Here is an 18182-nt window from a genome sequence, read left to right as displayed (position 1 = left end):
AAAAAAATAGCAGTTTTAAAACTGCAGTATAAGTGCAGTAACTGCAATCGACTGTGGTATTTTGGACAAAGTAATTGCGATGTGTACTGCATAGTGCACTCTAACTGCAGTTACACTGCAAAATTACTGCAGTAAAAAAACCAGTGTTCTTTTGGACACAGTACTGGCAGCATACTGCAGTTATACTACACTCTGACTGTAATCGTTTTCCGTAAGAGTGGACCCATCTTCCTCTACTACTCTCTTCAGTGCCTCAGCAAATGACACCTGCACTACTCTGATCCTGGCAACCTCAACCTGCCTTTCTCTCAACAGACACCTCTGATCTCCAGCACCATGGGTACCCCTAAAAGTTGACACACACACACAACCTTTTCCACCGATACTACACATTCCTTTGTCTTATGTCCTCCTGCACACTTCTCATATCTAGGAATCTCTCTCCTACACACTGTTCGGGACAAAAGCTCTCCCGGTATAACTGACACATCCTAACTTGAATTTATCTGGTAAAAACTCTGCATCAAAACTCAGTAGTACAGACAGTGTCTACTCTGTTTCACTACGCTCTCCACTGGATCTGCGTCGCACCAAACGGTGAGCGTTACTGACACCAGGAATCTTCAAATTCAGTTGACCCTCCTCAACACTTAACGGCACTCCAGTTATCACTCCTTCAATGGCACCCTGTTTTCCGGAGAGGAACGCAAGTCACAGTTCTTCTCCCCAGTCACGTGGTGCGGAGCGCACGCTCCCTCTGGACAGCAGAAATGAAAATGTTTTCATATTTTTTCTCTGACCGTCTTCTTACCGACCTCAATGGGTTCCCCTGACTCCATCTCCAAGTCCGGCAACCATTCGAGCATACACGCCATCTTGCCTCCCCAACCAGTACACATTACTGGGGGGTGAACAAATATATGACCCTGTGTCAGTTATTAGGGGCCTTATCAGACCAGAGCTTTCAAGACATCTGTTGAGAAGTATATAATTTAGTTGCCTAAAAGATCAGATTGTGATACCAGCTTTCTGCTTACCTGGCTACCCAAACGCTATGCCACGCCCACGGACATTATTTCTTCTGTAGCGAACATAGAGCAGCGTAAAAATGCAGTTTGAGTCGTCAGGCAAGCTTTCTGCAAACACAGTCTGAATTAAAGCACTGCAAAAACTTGGAAAGTTTCTTTACAAGCCAGAATGTTTAATAAAATTGCATTTGAACTTGTATGTGCGGTTGGTCCTTATTCGGGTAGAAATTTGAGATAAAAAAATATCCACAGGACAGTATTATTCACCCGACCTTTTAGAGTGATGGTACTGCCTTTGAGATTTCTATCACCTGGCACATGCACAAAACCATGTAAATACCTGCAAGACTTCGGTTAGTATGCATGCATCACATGGATGTACTACCATTTAGTGACTTTATCAAAAGAATTGGCCATCTCCTGATTATGTTTTTCTCTCACTGTAAGACATATGCATACCAGCCGGTGGCGGTCAGTGCCATTTAAGATGAGGGAGGACAATTTTTTTTTCATGAGCATGGCCTTATTTCTATTTAAAGCATATTGGATGACTGTCATTCATATTCCATTCCCCCAGTTCAATGTAACAGCGATATGTTTAGTCTAATACATGGTTTTCCCTATACCCATCATGCGGTTGCTACAATCTAGCCTATGAATGACAGTTTACAACGTAGATGCACACAGGTCGAGAGACAAATTTGAGGTAAAAGACAGTGACACATGGACAGACGTGACATTCAATACCGCCTTGCACACTCTTGCCTGCATCTAGCTGATATAGGGTGTAATCATTAGTCCAACAGTAGCAAACAATAGTTTCTATTGGACAAATTCAGGTATGCTTATACCCATTTTGTTCCGTTTACTTCCGTTTAAGAAAAGTTTCAGCAGAATCGGCGGAATGAATACACTGCTGATCATGCGTAAACACAGTTCACTTTCATAGCAGCCACATCGTACTCCTCCTCACATCCATGCGCTCTCCTCCTCTCACCTCTTCCCTTCGCTTATGTACTTCAATGCACAACACACCTGTGACCAGGCGAAAAACCCTTTCCAAGCCGAACCCTACATTGTTGCCACCATATTAGCTAAAGTAACGTCATAGTCAGCATAGCTAATAGAACTAATGCGTTAGTAAACCCGCTACACTCATGCAGTAACGTTACAGTGTAGTCAGCAAGCAGTTACACCGGCAGGCCCCGGTGGCAATACATTTGAAAAACCAAAAGCTTACCTTGACTTGGAAGAGTTCCAGTGTTGTTTTGGAAAGTCATAGCCAGCTAGGTAACATAGCATCCCTCTGTTTGAGCGGGGTGTTTCACTAGGCTAAACTAAACTAGCTAGCATTTGCTAGCTAAGTAAGTAAAAAAAATTACTCTCTCTCTTGCTTCTCCTTCATTTTGGAAGAAATTTGTTCAACTACTGTCATTCTCTCTCATTGAGTCAACTACTCACCACATTTTATGCAGTGCAGTGCTAGAACCATGAGCCTCCTAGGTTTTGAATGGAAGTCAATGTACCCAGAGGAGGACGGAAACTAGCTGTCCTCGGGCTACACCATGGCTCTACCCTACAGAGTGCTGTTGAGGTTACTGTAGATTTTCTTTGCAAAATAGTGTTTTAATAAATTATTTAGTGACGTGATTATATTTAGTATAGTTTTATCTAAAAAGTATAACTTTTTAAATGTTTAAAAATATATATTTTGATAAAATTCACTGAGGATGGTCATCCCCTTCATCCTCTGAGGAGCCTCCACTGATACCATCATAGCATGGGCCTACCAACAAAAATGTAACAGTGGAAGAAATGTATTTATTAAATTTTCACATGCAGTGCTCAGACATTCTGTGAGAGGAATTTACTATTCAAACATGAAGCTATTACATTTGTTTACAAAGTTTCCTATGGCAACAAAAACATGAACAATGGAGCCTATACCTGGTCTTTGGTTTTTATTTTATTTTATTGTGATATGGCAAAACAGTTGAACCAATCAATCTAATTAATTAAAGGTTACTGATAAATTGAAATTTGACTGTGGCTTTAATCGTGAATTATAATTAGTACAGGACATGCACTAAATACACAGACTAGGGGACACACGTTGCCGTCCACAGCTTCCACCAATAGTCATGTCATGGAGAGGGAACTGAGGGCCAACTATGTAAGAGAAAGGTGAACTTGTTCAAATTATTGGGCAAGCAGAAGAATACCTCAATGTGCCCTAAAATCCAGACCCCATGGCTGCAGATATGCATAGACCTATGCCAAAGAGTGCTCTTTGACAACAGCTGAACGAAAAACGCTCGGGTATTTCAGTGACAAACGTATGAGAACGTAATGTTTATGTCGTCACGTTCGGAATATCCCGCCCCTTCTCTTTGGAGGAGACAGCCATTTTAAGTGGATGAGTTTCATTTTACAGCGCAACTGTAGGACGGAGAACCTCAGGACACAATTTCTACCTATTTCTCTAACAACTGTTAGTGGGGAATTGACTACTATGAACTGAAACTCTTCCTAAAACCATTAACAAGTACTGTAGATCCAAGTTAAGTGACGCATAAGCCAGTAGAGTTGTAATTTTTTTTGCACCTAAATGTAGCTAGAGGAAATGGCTGTGGAAAGCATGACTGTCCATCCAAACTCCCCAACAACAACCAACCACGAACACAGTCTTCTCACTGACGAAAGGTCGAGTAATTCTACAATCATATTTCTATCAAACTATTTATTTGTCCTGTGCTTTTTAGGCATAAAAAGCACGGGTTTCTTTTTCATTTTTTTCTTTCAAAGGGATTAAAGTCGCCTTTTTCTGGGGAACAAGTACAGAGGTAACGAACGCCATCTTGAAACGTTGCTCAGCGCAAACTGGAAGGTCAAAAAATGAACATGGGATCTGTTCAGTTTGAATAAGTATTTCAAGAAGTTATTTAATGAAGAAATGACCATCAGTTCAAATAACTGATCCAGCAAAGTTGCATCCCCATCAAAGTAAAGACCGAATGAAGAAAAATAGAGGATATTTTTTTGCTTGCTAATTGTCCACCATTAACTAGCTAAAATTAATTAATTTCTAAATATATGTCCAATTATCTAGATGTCCAAACGTTTTTGAACACAAAAGCTTTGCAAAATTACATTGCAAAGAAAGGCCTAGCTAAGGTTCCAACTCGCTAGCTAGTTGGCTAGCTGGCTTCCCTTCGTGAAAGAAAAGGCAGTTTGCAAACTATCCGCCAAGCCAATAGGGCGAATTAAATCCGTTTCCTAATTAATCATTCCATTCTAGGTATTTCAGGTCAGATTAACGACTTGATTGTAATTGATTTCATTAGACAGTTGTTGGAAATAGTATGTATTTCCTTTATTGGCACTCCAGCTAAGTAACGACGTGGCTAACTAGTTACGCTAGCTAACTACGCAGTTTCTTTTTTGATAGCTAGCTTGCCAGACCAATCTAGCCAGACTAGCTAGTAAACCAAAGGCCGCCATTGTGCCTGCCTTTGTAGCAACTGGCTAGTTGTGTTGAAAACATTTGTCATTGGAATTGATGCAAATGGTCACTTGTCACCCAGTAGACCGAGCCCTCTTGAATCGGTGAATAAAATTAATTGCTTCTATTAGCTAACTATGAAGTTAACTATTGGTCCACAGGTTAACGTTAATAACTAAGCCAACTAGCTAGCTATTGATAGAACATTAGAACATTTAATCACTAACAATTAAGAAATTGATACAATTCCAAGGCGTGAAGTTGATCATACTAACTAGTCAGCAACAATGTAACCAAAGTGATTGCACAATTATTTTATCGTTCTCATCTCCACTTGGAATGTGTTTGAGCCACCCATACAAAAAGTAATTACTAAATCTGTACATGAATGGATTTTCTTCCATCCATGTTCAGGAAAATTGCCTAATTTCGTGCCCCTATAAAGTTTCCCCCTTCTCTTCTCAGGACAGACTGCTATTTTACTTTAGATTGTTATCCCAAACACCCACCAAATCCCAGAACTGTGTTGAACGTTTGCAAAGCATTTCAGATGTCTAAAAAGTGAAGTAAAACACAAATGTTCCCTATTTAGTTACCTGATTGCCCTGTCTGCAACATTCATTCCCCCCCAACAACCCAAGTTATAACATTCCACAAACCCTAATAATAAAGTGGGGAGACCACTATTATGTTCCAAAAACCTTTGGGGGGTCATACCAGTGCTTTTGAGTGCAGAATGTGAAGAAAACCTCTCACAGTAAGTACTTCCCATAATTTTGATAAAGGCCCATTGTTTGTAGTTGAATTGATTATTAGGGATTTTTTATTTATTTTTAATTAAGATGTAATCCTGTTGTGATGATGCATGAATAGTGTTGTAAAATGTATTTGTAAGTGAAAACGTGAGTATACATTAGTGATTGTACCTAACTCAGTTTATGCTCTTGGAACCACATAGGGTGTGTCCAGTGCACACACACAACTTTATAGCAACAGTAAAGGTCTTGTTTGATGTGTGATTATCCAAACCTATCCTTAGATTGCGGATTATTTATTTTTTATTAGGTTTATATTTGGATCCAAGTGTAACTTTTTTTCCTGTTAATAGTTCCTTGGCATTGTTCCTTGGCGTAGAGTAGATTAGAGCCTTATCTAATTGGCAGTAGTGAGTGCTATCATTTCCTGACTCGTCTGTTTGCAAAATCGTTGTGATGTAGGCTATAAAACCCAGAGGAGGCTGTTGACCGGTGCTTTGCATTTGCTATTTCACGCATTTGTCAGGAAATCTAACCAGCCTGACTATCATTTTCATATACACCCTTTATTACCGTAATGTTAATAAACCAAAACCCTTGTAATCTCAGTTTGAAATAGGCTACTACATAATGTTGTAAGAATAAGTTTTCATTCAGTACAAGACAAGATAGGGTTTGGCCAGACCCTAACATCTCTTTGCACAGGCAAATGGTTAGGCATACTCCCAGCCAATGGGAGTGGCACACCTCTGTAGAAGTATACGTTGGCTTGGCTGGCATCTGAACTGAGCAAAATCATGATAAAGCGTTTTGCTTGTCCACAGAATCCTCAATACTTGTACCTGGCACCCCACTAGGGAAAGGGGCCAGGAGTCAGAGCTGTGTCAGTAGAGCCTTTGTTCTGTGTGTGCCCATGTCAGTCTATAGAACCCCCAGCAATGCAAAGCTCTGCGCTCATCAAGAATGGCCTCCCTGTGCCCCTTGAAGGACGTGAGTGTTTGTGTGACTGCCATGGCAGGTCTTGATTTAAGGGTAGGCTGTGCTGAGTTAAATTATGTGGACTCCATTGTTTTAGGCCAGGTTGTAAAACCATGCCATTGACAATGAAGGAAAAATAAACTTTTAGATTAATTTGGTTTATTTAAGAGTGACTAGAACTATATGTGGTCCATCTCTGGCTGAGAGTAAACTTAGGATAACTAAACGTAAGGAGGAGCAGGAGACTTTAGTAAGACCCAGAAACCCTCTGGCCCAGGAGGAAAGTCATGTCCTAGATAGGAAGTTAGTATGTTGAGGATGTGGTGTGGACCGTGTGGTGTGAGTATAAAGAGAGATCAGTTGACATTTTATTTGTTTCAATTGGCCTATAGGCCTATGTCCACAGATTGGGTCTGTATGCTCAGAGTATAGTCTATTCTATAGCCTACATCTAACTCATTGTTTTACTACCCAAACCATTTCTGTGTACTTTGGCCAAAAGTAAATTCTATTCCAGTCTGTATTTCAATAATAAAATAAAGGCCTAACCTGTACCATTTTGAAATTAGGCTATACCAGACACTGAAAGTAAGGCTGTTACTCAAGCCTGCTCTGATCAGTGTCAGCAAATATCTGTTAACTCTGTAGGCTGGACTCGATGGCTAAAGTGGGGCTTAAAATGGACATGGTGGTCATGTCCTACTTATCACCACCACGCCTGCCTTATTGTCACGGCAGTGTATTTCAGTAATTAATGCAATGGTGTCTCTGTGTGAAACTACACCTTAAAAGCTGGCAAGGGGGAAAAGTATCTGTTTCTTGTTGTCTGTGTTCTCTAGTTACATTTAGGCCTAGCTATTCCAGTTGTAATATAGTTTTGACCGTTGTGGTTTTCTGTGTAACGTTTGAGATTTGTATTGGTTGTTGGTTAAATATTTTTAATCTCCTAAGCAAGCATATTGCATGCTGTTGAGGACTGTTGAGAGATTAAATTGACTGGTCTTCACTGATAAATAGCAGACTGTTTAAGATTATTTTGACGTAAACACTTCTGTCTCCCTGCACAGGAATGACTAACTCGATTTAGTGATGGGCCTATTGCTTTCAAAATGTCCTTGACATAGTGTTGTATGTTGATGTTGAATCCACCTTGCGTAATGAAAGCCAACGGATTGCCCATGTCCAGTCCAGCAAGTTGGGACCTACTGAATCGCCCTCCCCCAACCTGTTACATCATAATAGTTGCATCACTCTCAACTTTTCCCAGTCCAGAGACAAAACAGTGAAGCTCAGTGTACACACTACACACACATGGAAATGCTGTTCACAGAGAAACTTGCTGTTACTGATTGCTGTCCCTTATATTAACTGCCATATCATTTGTTTACCACAGAGCACACCCACCTTATCCCTGACCCCCTCACAATAACTCGGCTTGTTGTGACACAGAAATAACACACAGACTTTACACCCTAGCAGTCCTATCTCCAGCATGCAGTCAGTAGGCCTATGCCGATGTGGTCAATCTAAGAAAAACATGATCTGGCCCTCTTGACTCTCTCAGCAGACACAAGGTCCTTCATGTCACCCGCAATAACAGCCAACCCAGTCACCCAAACACAACACTCATAACTCATCAGATTGTTACAGCAGAGCAGCCTACGTTGTGTCATGGTTTGTGGGTGAACAGTGGTGTGACTGTTTGACAAGTTCAGACAAACGCCGCTCTCAGACATTGTCATAGGATAACAACAGCTGATTGGCCCTGCGGATAACCGTGTTATCTCCACTGTCAAGACAAACGTACAGAAACACACAAGGAAACGGCATAATTAGCGACTGAAACCTACAAATTGAATTACTCGAATTAGAACATGAGGGAAGTGACTCGCTCGGACTATACAAGTTATCAATATAAAATGTGTAAAACGGGTACACCTGAGACTCGCAATGTTACCTCTACCCATGAAAAAGTAATTATCCAAATTCCCAAACTAGCAGTCGCGGTTGTTAATGCCATTTTATTCCACTGTACTTTTCCCCAGACAAAAAGCTTTGATCCCTTATTATTATAGTCTAGTGGTGGTGTCTAGAAATGGAATGTTCACCACCCAGGAACCCTCTACCTGTCACATACTGGGAGTCCAAACATGAACTACGCGGATGAGACCTGAGTGTGGCTTGAACAGCATTTTGATGTCCTGTCTATCTGTCCTCTGTTTGTCACAGGCGTGAGGATGGTGAGTTGGAAGAGGGAGAGCTGGAGGATGATGGTGGAGAGGTGGAGGTGGCAGAGGAGCCCAGCACCGGGGGAGGAGGAGAAGATGGAGGTGAAGGTGAAGGAACAGCAGCAGCAGCAGAGGCGGCCCCCCCAGAGAAAACTCACCGCAGCAAAGAGCGCCACGCCAGCGGCGATGAGAAGGATGACGAGAAGGCCCGCCGCCACAAGAGGAAGAGGAGAAAAGAGAGGGAGCGGGAGAAGGAGAAGAGGAGAGCCAAGAAGAGACGCAAATCCAAGCACAAAGTAAGAGTGTGTGGTTCACATCCAGCTCTGTTCTGGCTGTCATCGTCCTATACAGACCCTTCAGATCAGGGAGGTTATTGCTTTCTTACTGTAGTCCAAAGATGTTTCTAAGTACTTTTTCACTCAACCTATCCCTCTTTGTGTTGTGTGTGTGTGGTGTTACAGCGTCATGCCTCCTCCAGTGATGACCACTCAGACTTTAGCGATGACTCTGACTACAGCCCAAGTGAGAAGAGGAAGTATCGGGACTATAGCCCTACGTACCCCCCTTCTGTAAGTTACCCCATGGCAGTGCTCTAAATCACATGATTGAAGATACTTGCTGCAGAGTTGCTAATCTGTTTACTACCATGTAATCACAGTGGTCTAACTGATTGATTGTTTCCCAGTCCCTTGGAGGTTACCCACCAGCGCCGTCCTCCGGCCACGGTGGCCCCATGCCTAAGAAGGGCAACTACGTAAAGATGGACAAGCAAGGCTACGGGGGCTACGGCGATTATGAAGAGGAGAACTACGAGGGAGAGGAGGATGAGGAGATGGGCGATGAAGACTACGATGACTTCACCAAGGAGCTCAACCAGTACCGCAAGGCCAAAGAGGGAGGCAGCGGCGATGGAGGTGGAAGGGGCAACAGTCGTGGGGGCAGAGGTAGCAAAAATGGGGTCAGAGGTGAATTGAACAACCTTTACTAGTTTGCTTGCAGGTCCCTGCGTGCCTTTCATATGCTGACACAAGGTGCTGACAGTGTTTCGTTTTCTTTCTCCACAGGAGGTAAAGGTCGTATGAAGAACCAGCGAGGTCGAGGAGGCATGAGAGGAGGAGGGCGTGGAGGTAGAGGAAGAGGAGGGAGCAGGGGTCGGGGGCGAGGGGGCAAGATGGGTGGAGACAACGAGGACGGAGAAGGGATGATGTACGGAGGAGGGGGGGGAGGAGGAGGAGGAGGAGGAGGAGGAGGAGACGAGATGGAGGTGAGTCAAAGACAGTCATCCTCTGGCCCCAGATGCACAGACAATGTGAAATGATCTATCAATCATACTGGTGTGCTGCCAAAGCAGTAAAGTGCTGAAAATCTCAGGAAAGTATATTCTGGTTTCTGAATTGTTCCTCATCCAGTTGATGTTGTGTTCTAGTATGGAGATGATGACTATGACCACATGGGTGAGGATGACTATGATGAATACTCTCAGTACAGGAAGTCCAAAGACCGTGGAAGGGGTGAGTTGGCTGTCAGAATTATTCATACTAAACAATACTTAGTCATGCTACTGTAATATACATACTAGGTTAGCTGTTCTGATGTCCTTCCTAGGTAAACATGCTTTGCACCCGATCCAAAATGGTTGCCTGTCTTGTTCCATTGTAGCCCACTGATGAAGTGTCTCTCTCCCTGCTCCAACCAGGTGGCAAAGGTGGGCGGGGACGGGGCCGTGGGAAACAAGGACGTGGTATGAACCGGGGAGGTCGAGGGCGGAACCGAGGGAGAGGCAGAGGGGGCGGAGACCAGGGTCACGAAGAGGACAACAATGGAGACATGGGGGACATGGGGGTGAGAATAAAACCAACACCTTACAGACCTGCTCGCTTCTCTGAATGAATACTCAACCTGTACAAGTTGGATTTCTGATAACACTCTAAAACTAGTAATCCTTGGAAGACCTCACCGCAAGGCCAAATAGAACCTGTTTGTTTGTGTTGTGGTGCAGGATGGAGGAGGAGGCCAGCACAACAAGCACCAGGGGGACAAGCACCAAGACAAGAAAGGGAAAGCTATCTGCAAGTACTACATGGAGGGCCGCTGTACTTGGGTAAGAAGGAAATCATGGAATTTGAGCGGAGATAATGTTCTTGCCAGGCATTCTCAATAGAATGTCAAATCATTCTAACATGTTACCGTCAAATACTTTTAAAAATCTTGTCAAAACGTGATTTTGATCGTTTTATCGCTTTGCCAACTTTCCAGGGGGAACACTGCAACTTCAGCCACGACATTGAGCTGCCCAAGAAGAAAGAACTCTGCAAGTTCTACATCACCGGCTTCTGCGCGCGGGCTGAAAACTGCCCCTACATGCATGATATCCTTTACCTGCAGTCCACTTTGTATCAAATAGGACATTTCATATATTCCCTTCAGTGTGTGTTTACAGCTAGCATAACTAGAACGGCCATACTAGTTGTCAAGTTTAGTAGCCTATATCAGTGCTACCCCTGGGACACTTTTTTAATATCGGGCCTATATGGCCATGAGACAGTCTTCTAGTGAGTTCAGTCCATCCAGGCCATCCATAGTTCTTTAACTCGCCAGCACGTGATTTCCCCTGCAAGCTGTTCCACACCACCGGGAGCTGTGTGAATGGAGACGAATGCATGTTCTCCCACGAGCCTCTGACCGACGACACCCAAGACCTGCTAAACAAGGTGAGCCATCCTCAAGTGGATTTAGACACCACCTCTGTTTCTTTAACGCTCTCACACTTTCACTCACTCTCTTCTAATTTCTGGTGTTTCTTGCTCTGTTTGTGTTAGTATGTTAACCCCTTTTAACCACCTTTTCATCTCTTGTGTTCCTAGATGCTTGCGGAGGATGCCGAGGCTGGAGCTGAGGATGAGAAGGAGGTGGAGGAGCTAAAGAAGCAGGGGATCAACCCCCTTCCCAAGCCTCCTCCAGGGGTGGGCCTGCTCCCGACACCGCCCAGACCAGGGCCGCCTGACAACTCTGGCTCTGGGGACTTTGGACCTCCTGGACCACCACAGGGCCCCATGTCCCCCAACGGCCTCCCCGGCCCAGGGCCTACCCAAGGGCCCGGTCCCTGTCCTGGCCCCCCTCCCCCCTACCCAGAAAGTGGCTCCTACCAGGGCCCTCCCAACCCCAAAGGTCCCCCACCACCATCCATGGGCCCCCCACCCCCCTGTTCCGGCAATGGTGGGAAGAAGATCCCCTCACTGTTTGAGATCAAGGTGCAGCCCACGGGACAGCTAGCTCAGAAACTAGCTAATCACAGGTGAGCTTTTCACATCCATCCAAACCTATTTATGTGGCTTTTATAGTTTGAGTATGTACTAGGAACATGGTTAACCTCAACAATCCTTCTCTCTACAGAGGTCAGACCCCAGGAACTGCCACAGGCCAAGCTGGCGCAACTGGCCCCCAAGGGCTCCCCGGTGGGCCAGGTGGGCCTCCGCCTCGGTTCCCTCCCCCTGGCATGATACCCCCAGACATGTCAATGGGTCCTCCCCCCATGGGCCCCGGAGGACCCCCCATGATGCCAGGCTTTGGCTCAGAAGGGGGGCCCATGATGCCCCCCGGACCTCCTCCAGGGGGTAACTTCTTTGACAGCTTCTTCAACCAGCAGCAAGACACAAATATGGACGGGGTGGTGGAGGAAGGTAAGCTGAGTTGACAGCGTATCACATAATGAACAAAGCATACAGTCACTGTTCGCATCAGAGACTGTTGGCCCATCCAATATAATTTCAGATTGAATCTAAACCTGTGCTGTAATGTGTCTTGAGTGTTGTAGTTGTCAACCCTCCTCCTGTACCTTCCAGGTGATGACTTCCAGGGCTTTGGAGGGATGGACAAGAAAGAAGGAAGAGGATCGGGAGGAAACCAGAGCTCCATGGGAGGCCCGGACATCCCCGCGAACGGAGGCTCGGCCAGTCAGCAGGCGGGGATGGGCATGCCCGACTTCCTGCCGCCGGCCCAGCGCATGCTGTTCCTGAGAATCCAGCAGAAACAGCAGGAGGATGAGGAGAGGGCCAGATTGGCCAAGGGGGGAGGAGAGAGGGATGCGGACGGTACGCTCTTCACACACACTGTAGACCAGAGGCAACATACGTTCAGTGTTTCATCAAATCATTTTTTTATATATTTTTTTATACCTAAAGGGGTCCTAAAATTCTAAATCAAATATCTAAATGATCCTTGGTATGATCATCTTAAAACAATTCCATATGTTAGCTTAGTAGAACCCCCCCAGGGTTAGACTCTAGGGGGTTAAAAAACACTCCAGGCCACTCAACAAAAAAAATGTTATTGGATAGGATATAGAGATAGGAAAGATAGAGGAGAGTTGCTGAAGTGCTCCACCAGTCTAGGCCACCCAGGCCACTCTTGAATGTCTAAAACTAGATAGAATGTACAGTCTGTTAAAATTATAATGGACCTATACGTTTTCAAATAACTGCCCTTCCCCTCGATCAATTTTGAAATACCGATGTGGCCCTCGAGCCGTAGACACTGTATTGCTGTCTATTTTGCTTAGACACTAATATAATGGTAAGCCAGCACAGGCAATAACATAAGCACTTCTCCTGGGCCTGGTAAACCTGGCATGCACCACCATGGGAAATTACTGCAGGCACCATCTCAATTCTCCATAGACAAAACAAACAATTCCCACTGACACAGTATAAACAGTGTATTGGCAGTGCAAACACTTCAGAACTATGCAATATTGATACAGACACAATATAAATACTGGCTAGAGGTCGCACTCACCCGTATAGGCTACATAGAGTGCATAAAAAAGGTTGAGTCGAGTGCATAGGCTTTGTAAACCCTGGCTTCGTCCCTGGTCAAAAGTAGTTCACTATAAAGGGAATAGGGTGCCATTTAGGCCACAACTAAAGCTAATGGTATGATTCATAAGTTGTACGGTTTTAGCCCCAAAAAGTGCTTGCTTAAGTCCGTGGAAAGTTTACAGTGTTCCTGTCTCCTTTTGTTTGGTCACAAATGTACACTACTGTTCAAAAGTTTCGGGTCACTTAGAAATGTCCTTGTTTTTGAAAGAGAAGCAATTTTTTTGTTGATTAAAATAACATCAAATTGATCAGAAATACAGTGTAGGCGTTGTTAATGTTGTAAATGACAATTGTAGCTGGAAACGGCTGATTTGTTATGGAATATCTACATAGGTGTATAGAAGCCCATTATCAGCAACCATCACCCCTATGTTCCAATGGCAACGTTGTGTTAGCTAATCCAAGTGTATCATTTTAAAAGGCTAATTGATCATTAGAAAAACATTTTGCAATTATGTTAGCACAGCTGAAAACTGTTGTTCTGGTTAAAGAAGCAATAAAACTAGCCTTTGGACTAGTTGAGTATCTGGCGCGTCAGCATTTGTGGGTTCGATTACAGGCTTAAAAAGTACTTGCAAAACACCAGTCTCAACGTCAACAGTGAAGAGGTGACTCCGGGATGCTGGCCTTCTAGACAGAGTTGCAAAGAAAAAGCCATATCTCAGACTGGCCAATAAAAATACATTATTAGGATGGGCAAAAGAACACAGACACTGGACAGAGGAACTCTGCCTAGAAAGCCAGCATCCCGGAATCGCCTCTTAATTGTTGATGTTGAGACTGGTGTATTGCGGTTAATATTTAATGAAGCTGACAGTTGAGGACTTGTGAGCCGTCTGTTTCTCAAACTAGACACTAATCTACTTGTCCTTTTGCTCAGTTGTGCACCGGGGCCTCACACTCCTCTTCTATTCTGGTTAGAGCCAGTTTGCCCTGTTCTGTGAAGGGAGTAGTACACAGCGTTGTACGAGATCTTCAGTTTCTTGGCTATTTCTCGCATGGAATAGCCTTCATTTCTCAGAACAAGAATAGACTGACAAGTTTCTGAAGAAAGTGCTTTGTTTCTGGCCATTTTGAGCCTGTAATTGAACCCACAAATGCTGCTGTTCCAGAAACTCAACTAGTCTAAAGAAGGCCAGTTTTATTGCTTCTTTAATCAGCACAACAGTTTTCAGCTGTGCTATCATAATTGCAAAAGGGTTTTCTAATGATCAATTAACCTTTTAAAATTATAAACTTGGATTTGCTAACACAAGGTGCCATTGGAACACAGGAGTGATGGTTGCTGATAATGGGCTTCTGTACGCCTATGTAGATATTCCATTAAAAATCAGCCGTTTCCAGCTATAATATTAATTTACAACATTAACAATGTCTACCCAACTTGTAAGTCGCTCTGGATAAGAGCGTCTGCTAAATGACTTAAATGTAAATGTACACTGTATTTCTGATCAATTTTATGTTAATGGACAAAAAAAATTGCTTTTCTTTCAAAAACAAGGAAATGTCTAAGTGACCCCAAACTTTTGACTGGTAGTGTATATGTATCCCATGGAGGCAGGAAATGTCTGTATAACACCGTTGACCCTCACTGGAACCCCTCAGCAGAGTCAACGTCCTCTGGGCTGTGGTTACGTATGGATCAGATTAGGGACTCCAATTGGCCCCTACACCCTCGCTAGGTGGAGCTGTTGTTGTGTGAGATACTTTACTAATTATCTTGGGCACTGACATTGATTTAAGTCAGGGTTCCCCAACTGACGACCCGCAGGCCGATTCTGGCCCGCGGGTGTACATGTGATTGTATACAAATGTAATTAAGGTCTGAAATTATTATGTTTTAGTCAAATATTATATCTGTTTGGGCTTCTTGCGGTCAAATTGCAGTCTACAAATTATTTGTAATTATGTTCCGGCCCCCAACCATCCACTCCAGAAGAAATTGGCCCGCGGCCCTGATTGTAGCTGGTTTTCAGTAGGGATGTGACAAATGGACAATTTTGCTTAATGTTTAAAACAGCATTTTTTTCGGTTTTCCATTAAAACTATAAGAAAAATATAATAAAATTCCATTTCAATGCAGAATAATGGTCCTATTACGTATGTATGACCACTTGGGAAGGGCAATGAAGTCATATCTACCGCAGTCATATACCCTTATAAGGGCTACGGCTGTACGGGTATGCTATGGCTGTAAGGGTACACTACGGCTTTTTAAATGCCAACACGAAACCTTCTCTGGAGATAGTTTTGAAGCACCAGTGAACAGGCATTATACTTCTCTGTAAAGGAACTGTTAATCAAATTATCTTGAGCTGCCTGCACGCAAGACCACTCTCCTACAAATGTACTTTAAAGCTGAAATACCGTGACTTAACAAGACATTTAGTAGAAAGAAAACATCTTCCACTAGGAATCGACTACTAAGATTCAGTATTTTTGGAAAGGATGAGACTGATTAGTTGCCGTACTTCCGAGAACACAAACACTCACATCTTTCATAGCGAGCTAGCCAGGGACGGATAGAGAGAGGAGGGGCACAGTATAGGCAGGTCAGCCAACAGGCAGACAGAGTCAGAACTGTACACTAGGCCTATCTACCGGCAATCAAAAGCTGTATCTCCCAATGGAATGTTGTGTCTTGAAATTTCTTGGCTTGCAATGTCTCGCAACATCAGTAAAGCAGGGCCTGTCAACAATGAATAGGCTAGGATATTCTACATGCTACAGACCGAAGACATTAGCAAAGAGAAAGAGCAGGCGAGCCAGCTGCACTGTGATAAAAATTGGGGGGGGAAAAACATTATTCTTAATGTTAAGGGTCCCAAATTCGTTCACACCCCTAGTTGTCGGTGGTTGTGGTTTCTGAACTGGTTGTGGTTTCTAAACTGGGTGTCATCACTGATTCCTGTTGCTTTATCTCCTAGGTGACTCAGCTAACTGGTACTCCAGTGAGGATGAGGATGGAGGCGGCAGTGTCACATCCATTCTGAAGACGCTCCGCCAGCAGAGCCAGGGACCCCCCAAACCTGAGGGTCCCCCCAGCGACCCCCGCCTCCAGAAAGGCTCCCCAGCGCACCCCCCCATCCGACCGGCGGACCCCCGCCAGGGGGACCCCCGGCTGGCTCGTGATCCCCGCCTCTCCCGGGCCACAGACTCTGCCCAGGCCTTGGACTCTCCCAACCCCTCCTCGGCATCCACTGTCACCCCTGCAGACCCCCGCCTGGCCCGGCTCGCTACCGCCACCCTCACCCCTAAACCAGACGCCCCCCTGGTGTACAAGCCCCCGCCCCTCACAGCTCCCCCTGCAGAGGAGGAGGAGACAGAGAGGGTTCTGAGGGACAAGCCTGTGCCCATCCCCCTGGACCCCCTGATGGGCATGGCCCTGAGGGACCCACGCTCCCAGCTGAAGCAGTTCAGCCACATCAAGAAGGACATTCTCCTGCACATGCCCCCGTACGCTAAGACAGTGACATGGAACCCCGAGGACCTCATCCCGATCCCAATCCCTAAACAGGACCTCCTCCCCCTCCCCCCAGGCATCCCCCCTGTCTCAGCCCTGGACCCCCGCCTCTCACGCAGCCAGCAGCGGATCCACACGGCCCTCCCCCCTACCCCACCCATCCCCCCTCCCTCCTTAGAACCCCCCGCCCCAGCCTCCTCCTCCCTCCCAGACTTTGAGCTGCTCTCTCGCATCCTCAAGACTGTTAACGCCTCATCCAGCCCCTCGCAGTCATCTCCTCCTCTCCCCCTCGTCCCTCCAACAACCCTCTTGCCGGCGCCTCCTGCTTTGTTGCCCACCCCTGTCGACAAGCCCGTCGATCCTCGAATGGCCCGCAAAGCCCCCGCTGACCCACGGCTCCAGCCGCAGAAATCTGCCCTGAAGCAGCCTTCAGAGTCCCCTGTCCCCCCTCTGACGGTCTCCCCGGTAGCCCCTCCACCCACCGCCGGTTCCTCCTCCCCCGCCATCGCCCCCTACGACCCTCGGCTACTGTCTGCAGGTGGGGTAGGCCGTGGAGGGGGAGCGGGTGCAGTTGGTGGCAGCAGTGTGCTGAGTGGGATCAGTCTATATGACCCCCGGACTCCTAGTGCAGGTAAACTTGAGGGCCCTGGTGCCGCCACAAACACAACCCCCAGCAGCGGCCCCACAGAGCCCAAACCTAGTGAGGTGGCGCCAGCCAAGCTCAAGGCCAAGGAGCCCCTGTTTGTCCGTAAGTCTGCCCTGGACCAGCCGGAGCCAGAGAAGAGCAGTGAGCAGTCCACTGACCGCTACAACAGCTATAACCGGCCCAGGCCCAAGCCTGCACCCTCGCCCTCCACCGGGCCCCCCGGAGGTCCTGCTGCCTCTGGCTCCTCCGTGGCCGGACAGGGTCCCCCTGGTGCTGCTGAGCAGGCCCCGGCGGGTGTCCACAACCTGCCTGTGTCCTCGCTCTTCACCATGGTGAAACAGGCCAGCAAGCCCAGCGGCTCCGGCAGCCCCTTTGGTGGGAACAGCCCTGCCCAGCCTGGCGACACCACCACCACCACGGAGCAGGACAATGCTTCTCTGAAGGAGGTTTTCAAAGGCTTTGACCCCACGGCATCACCCTTCTGCCAGTGATATCTGAGCCTATCCACCTGGCTGGTCGAACATTGTTTTAGACACGAACACTGAACGCATCAGCAAGGAGCGCACTGAGGCGGGAGCCGAACTGGCCACAGACGGTGAACATTTGAACGTGTTGGTCAGGCGTCACACCTGCAGTGTTTGCTAATGAGATTCTATAACAGACTTTGGGGCGGGGAGGGAGGGGGTGTGGGAGGGAGGGATATGT

The 18182-nt window shown here is 45.9% G+C and overlaps 1 protein-coding gene across 1 annotated transcript; it reads left to right on the top strand.

Moving 5' to 3' along the window:
- Window positions 1-3448: 3448 nt before the first annotated feature.
- Window positions 3449-18142, top strand: LOC120018637 (zinc finger CCCH domain-containing protein 4-like). Its single transcript, XM_038961838.1, has 14 exons — window positions 3449-3731; window positions 8493-8787; window positions 8953-9060; window positions 9177-9456; window positions 9556-9755; window positions 9918-10002; window positions 10188-10333; window positions 10491-10592; window positions 10748-10859; window positions 11093-11202; window positions 11356-11786; window positions 11885-12171; window positions 12334-12582; window positions 16296-18142. The coding sequence occupies exons 1-14, from the start codon at window positions 3652-3654 to the stop codon at window positions 17966-17968; spliced, it is 4158 nt and encodes a 1385-aa protein (XP_038817766.1). The 5' UTR covers window positions 3449-3651; the 3' UTR covers window positions 17969-18142.
- Window positions 18143-18182: the final 40 nt, after the last annotated feature.

Source organism: Salvelinus namaycush, chromosome 23, assembly GCF_016432855.1.
Source record: "Salvelinus namaycush isolate Seneca chromosome 23, SaNama_1.0, whole genome shotgun sequence".
Classification (NCBI taxonomy): Eukaryota; Metazoa; Chordata; class Actinopteri; order Salmoniformes; family Salmonidae; genus Salvelinus; species Salvelinus namaycush.
Note: the sequence above shows the minus strand (reverse complement) of the source record. Positions and strands in the feature narration are given on the sequence as shown.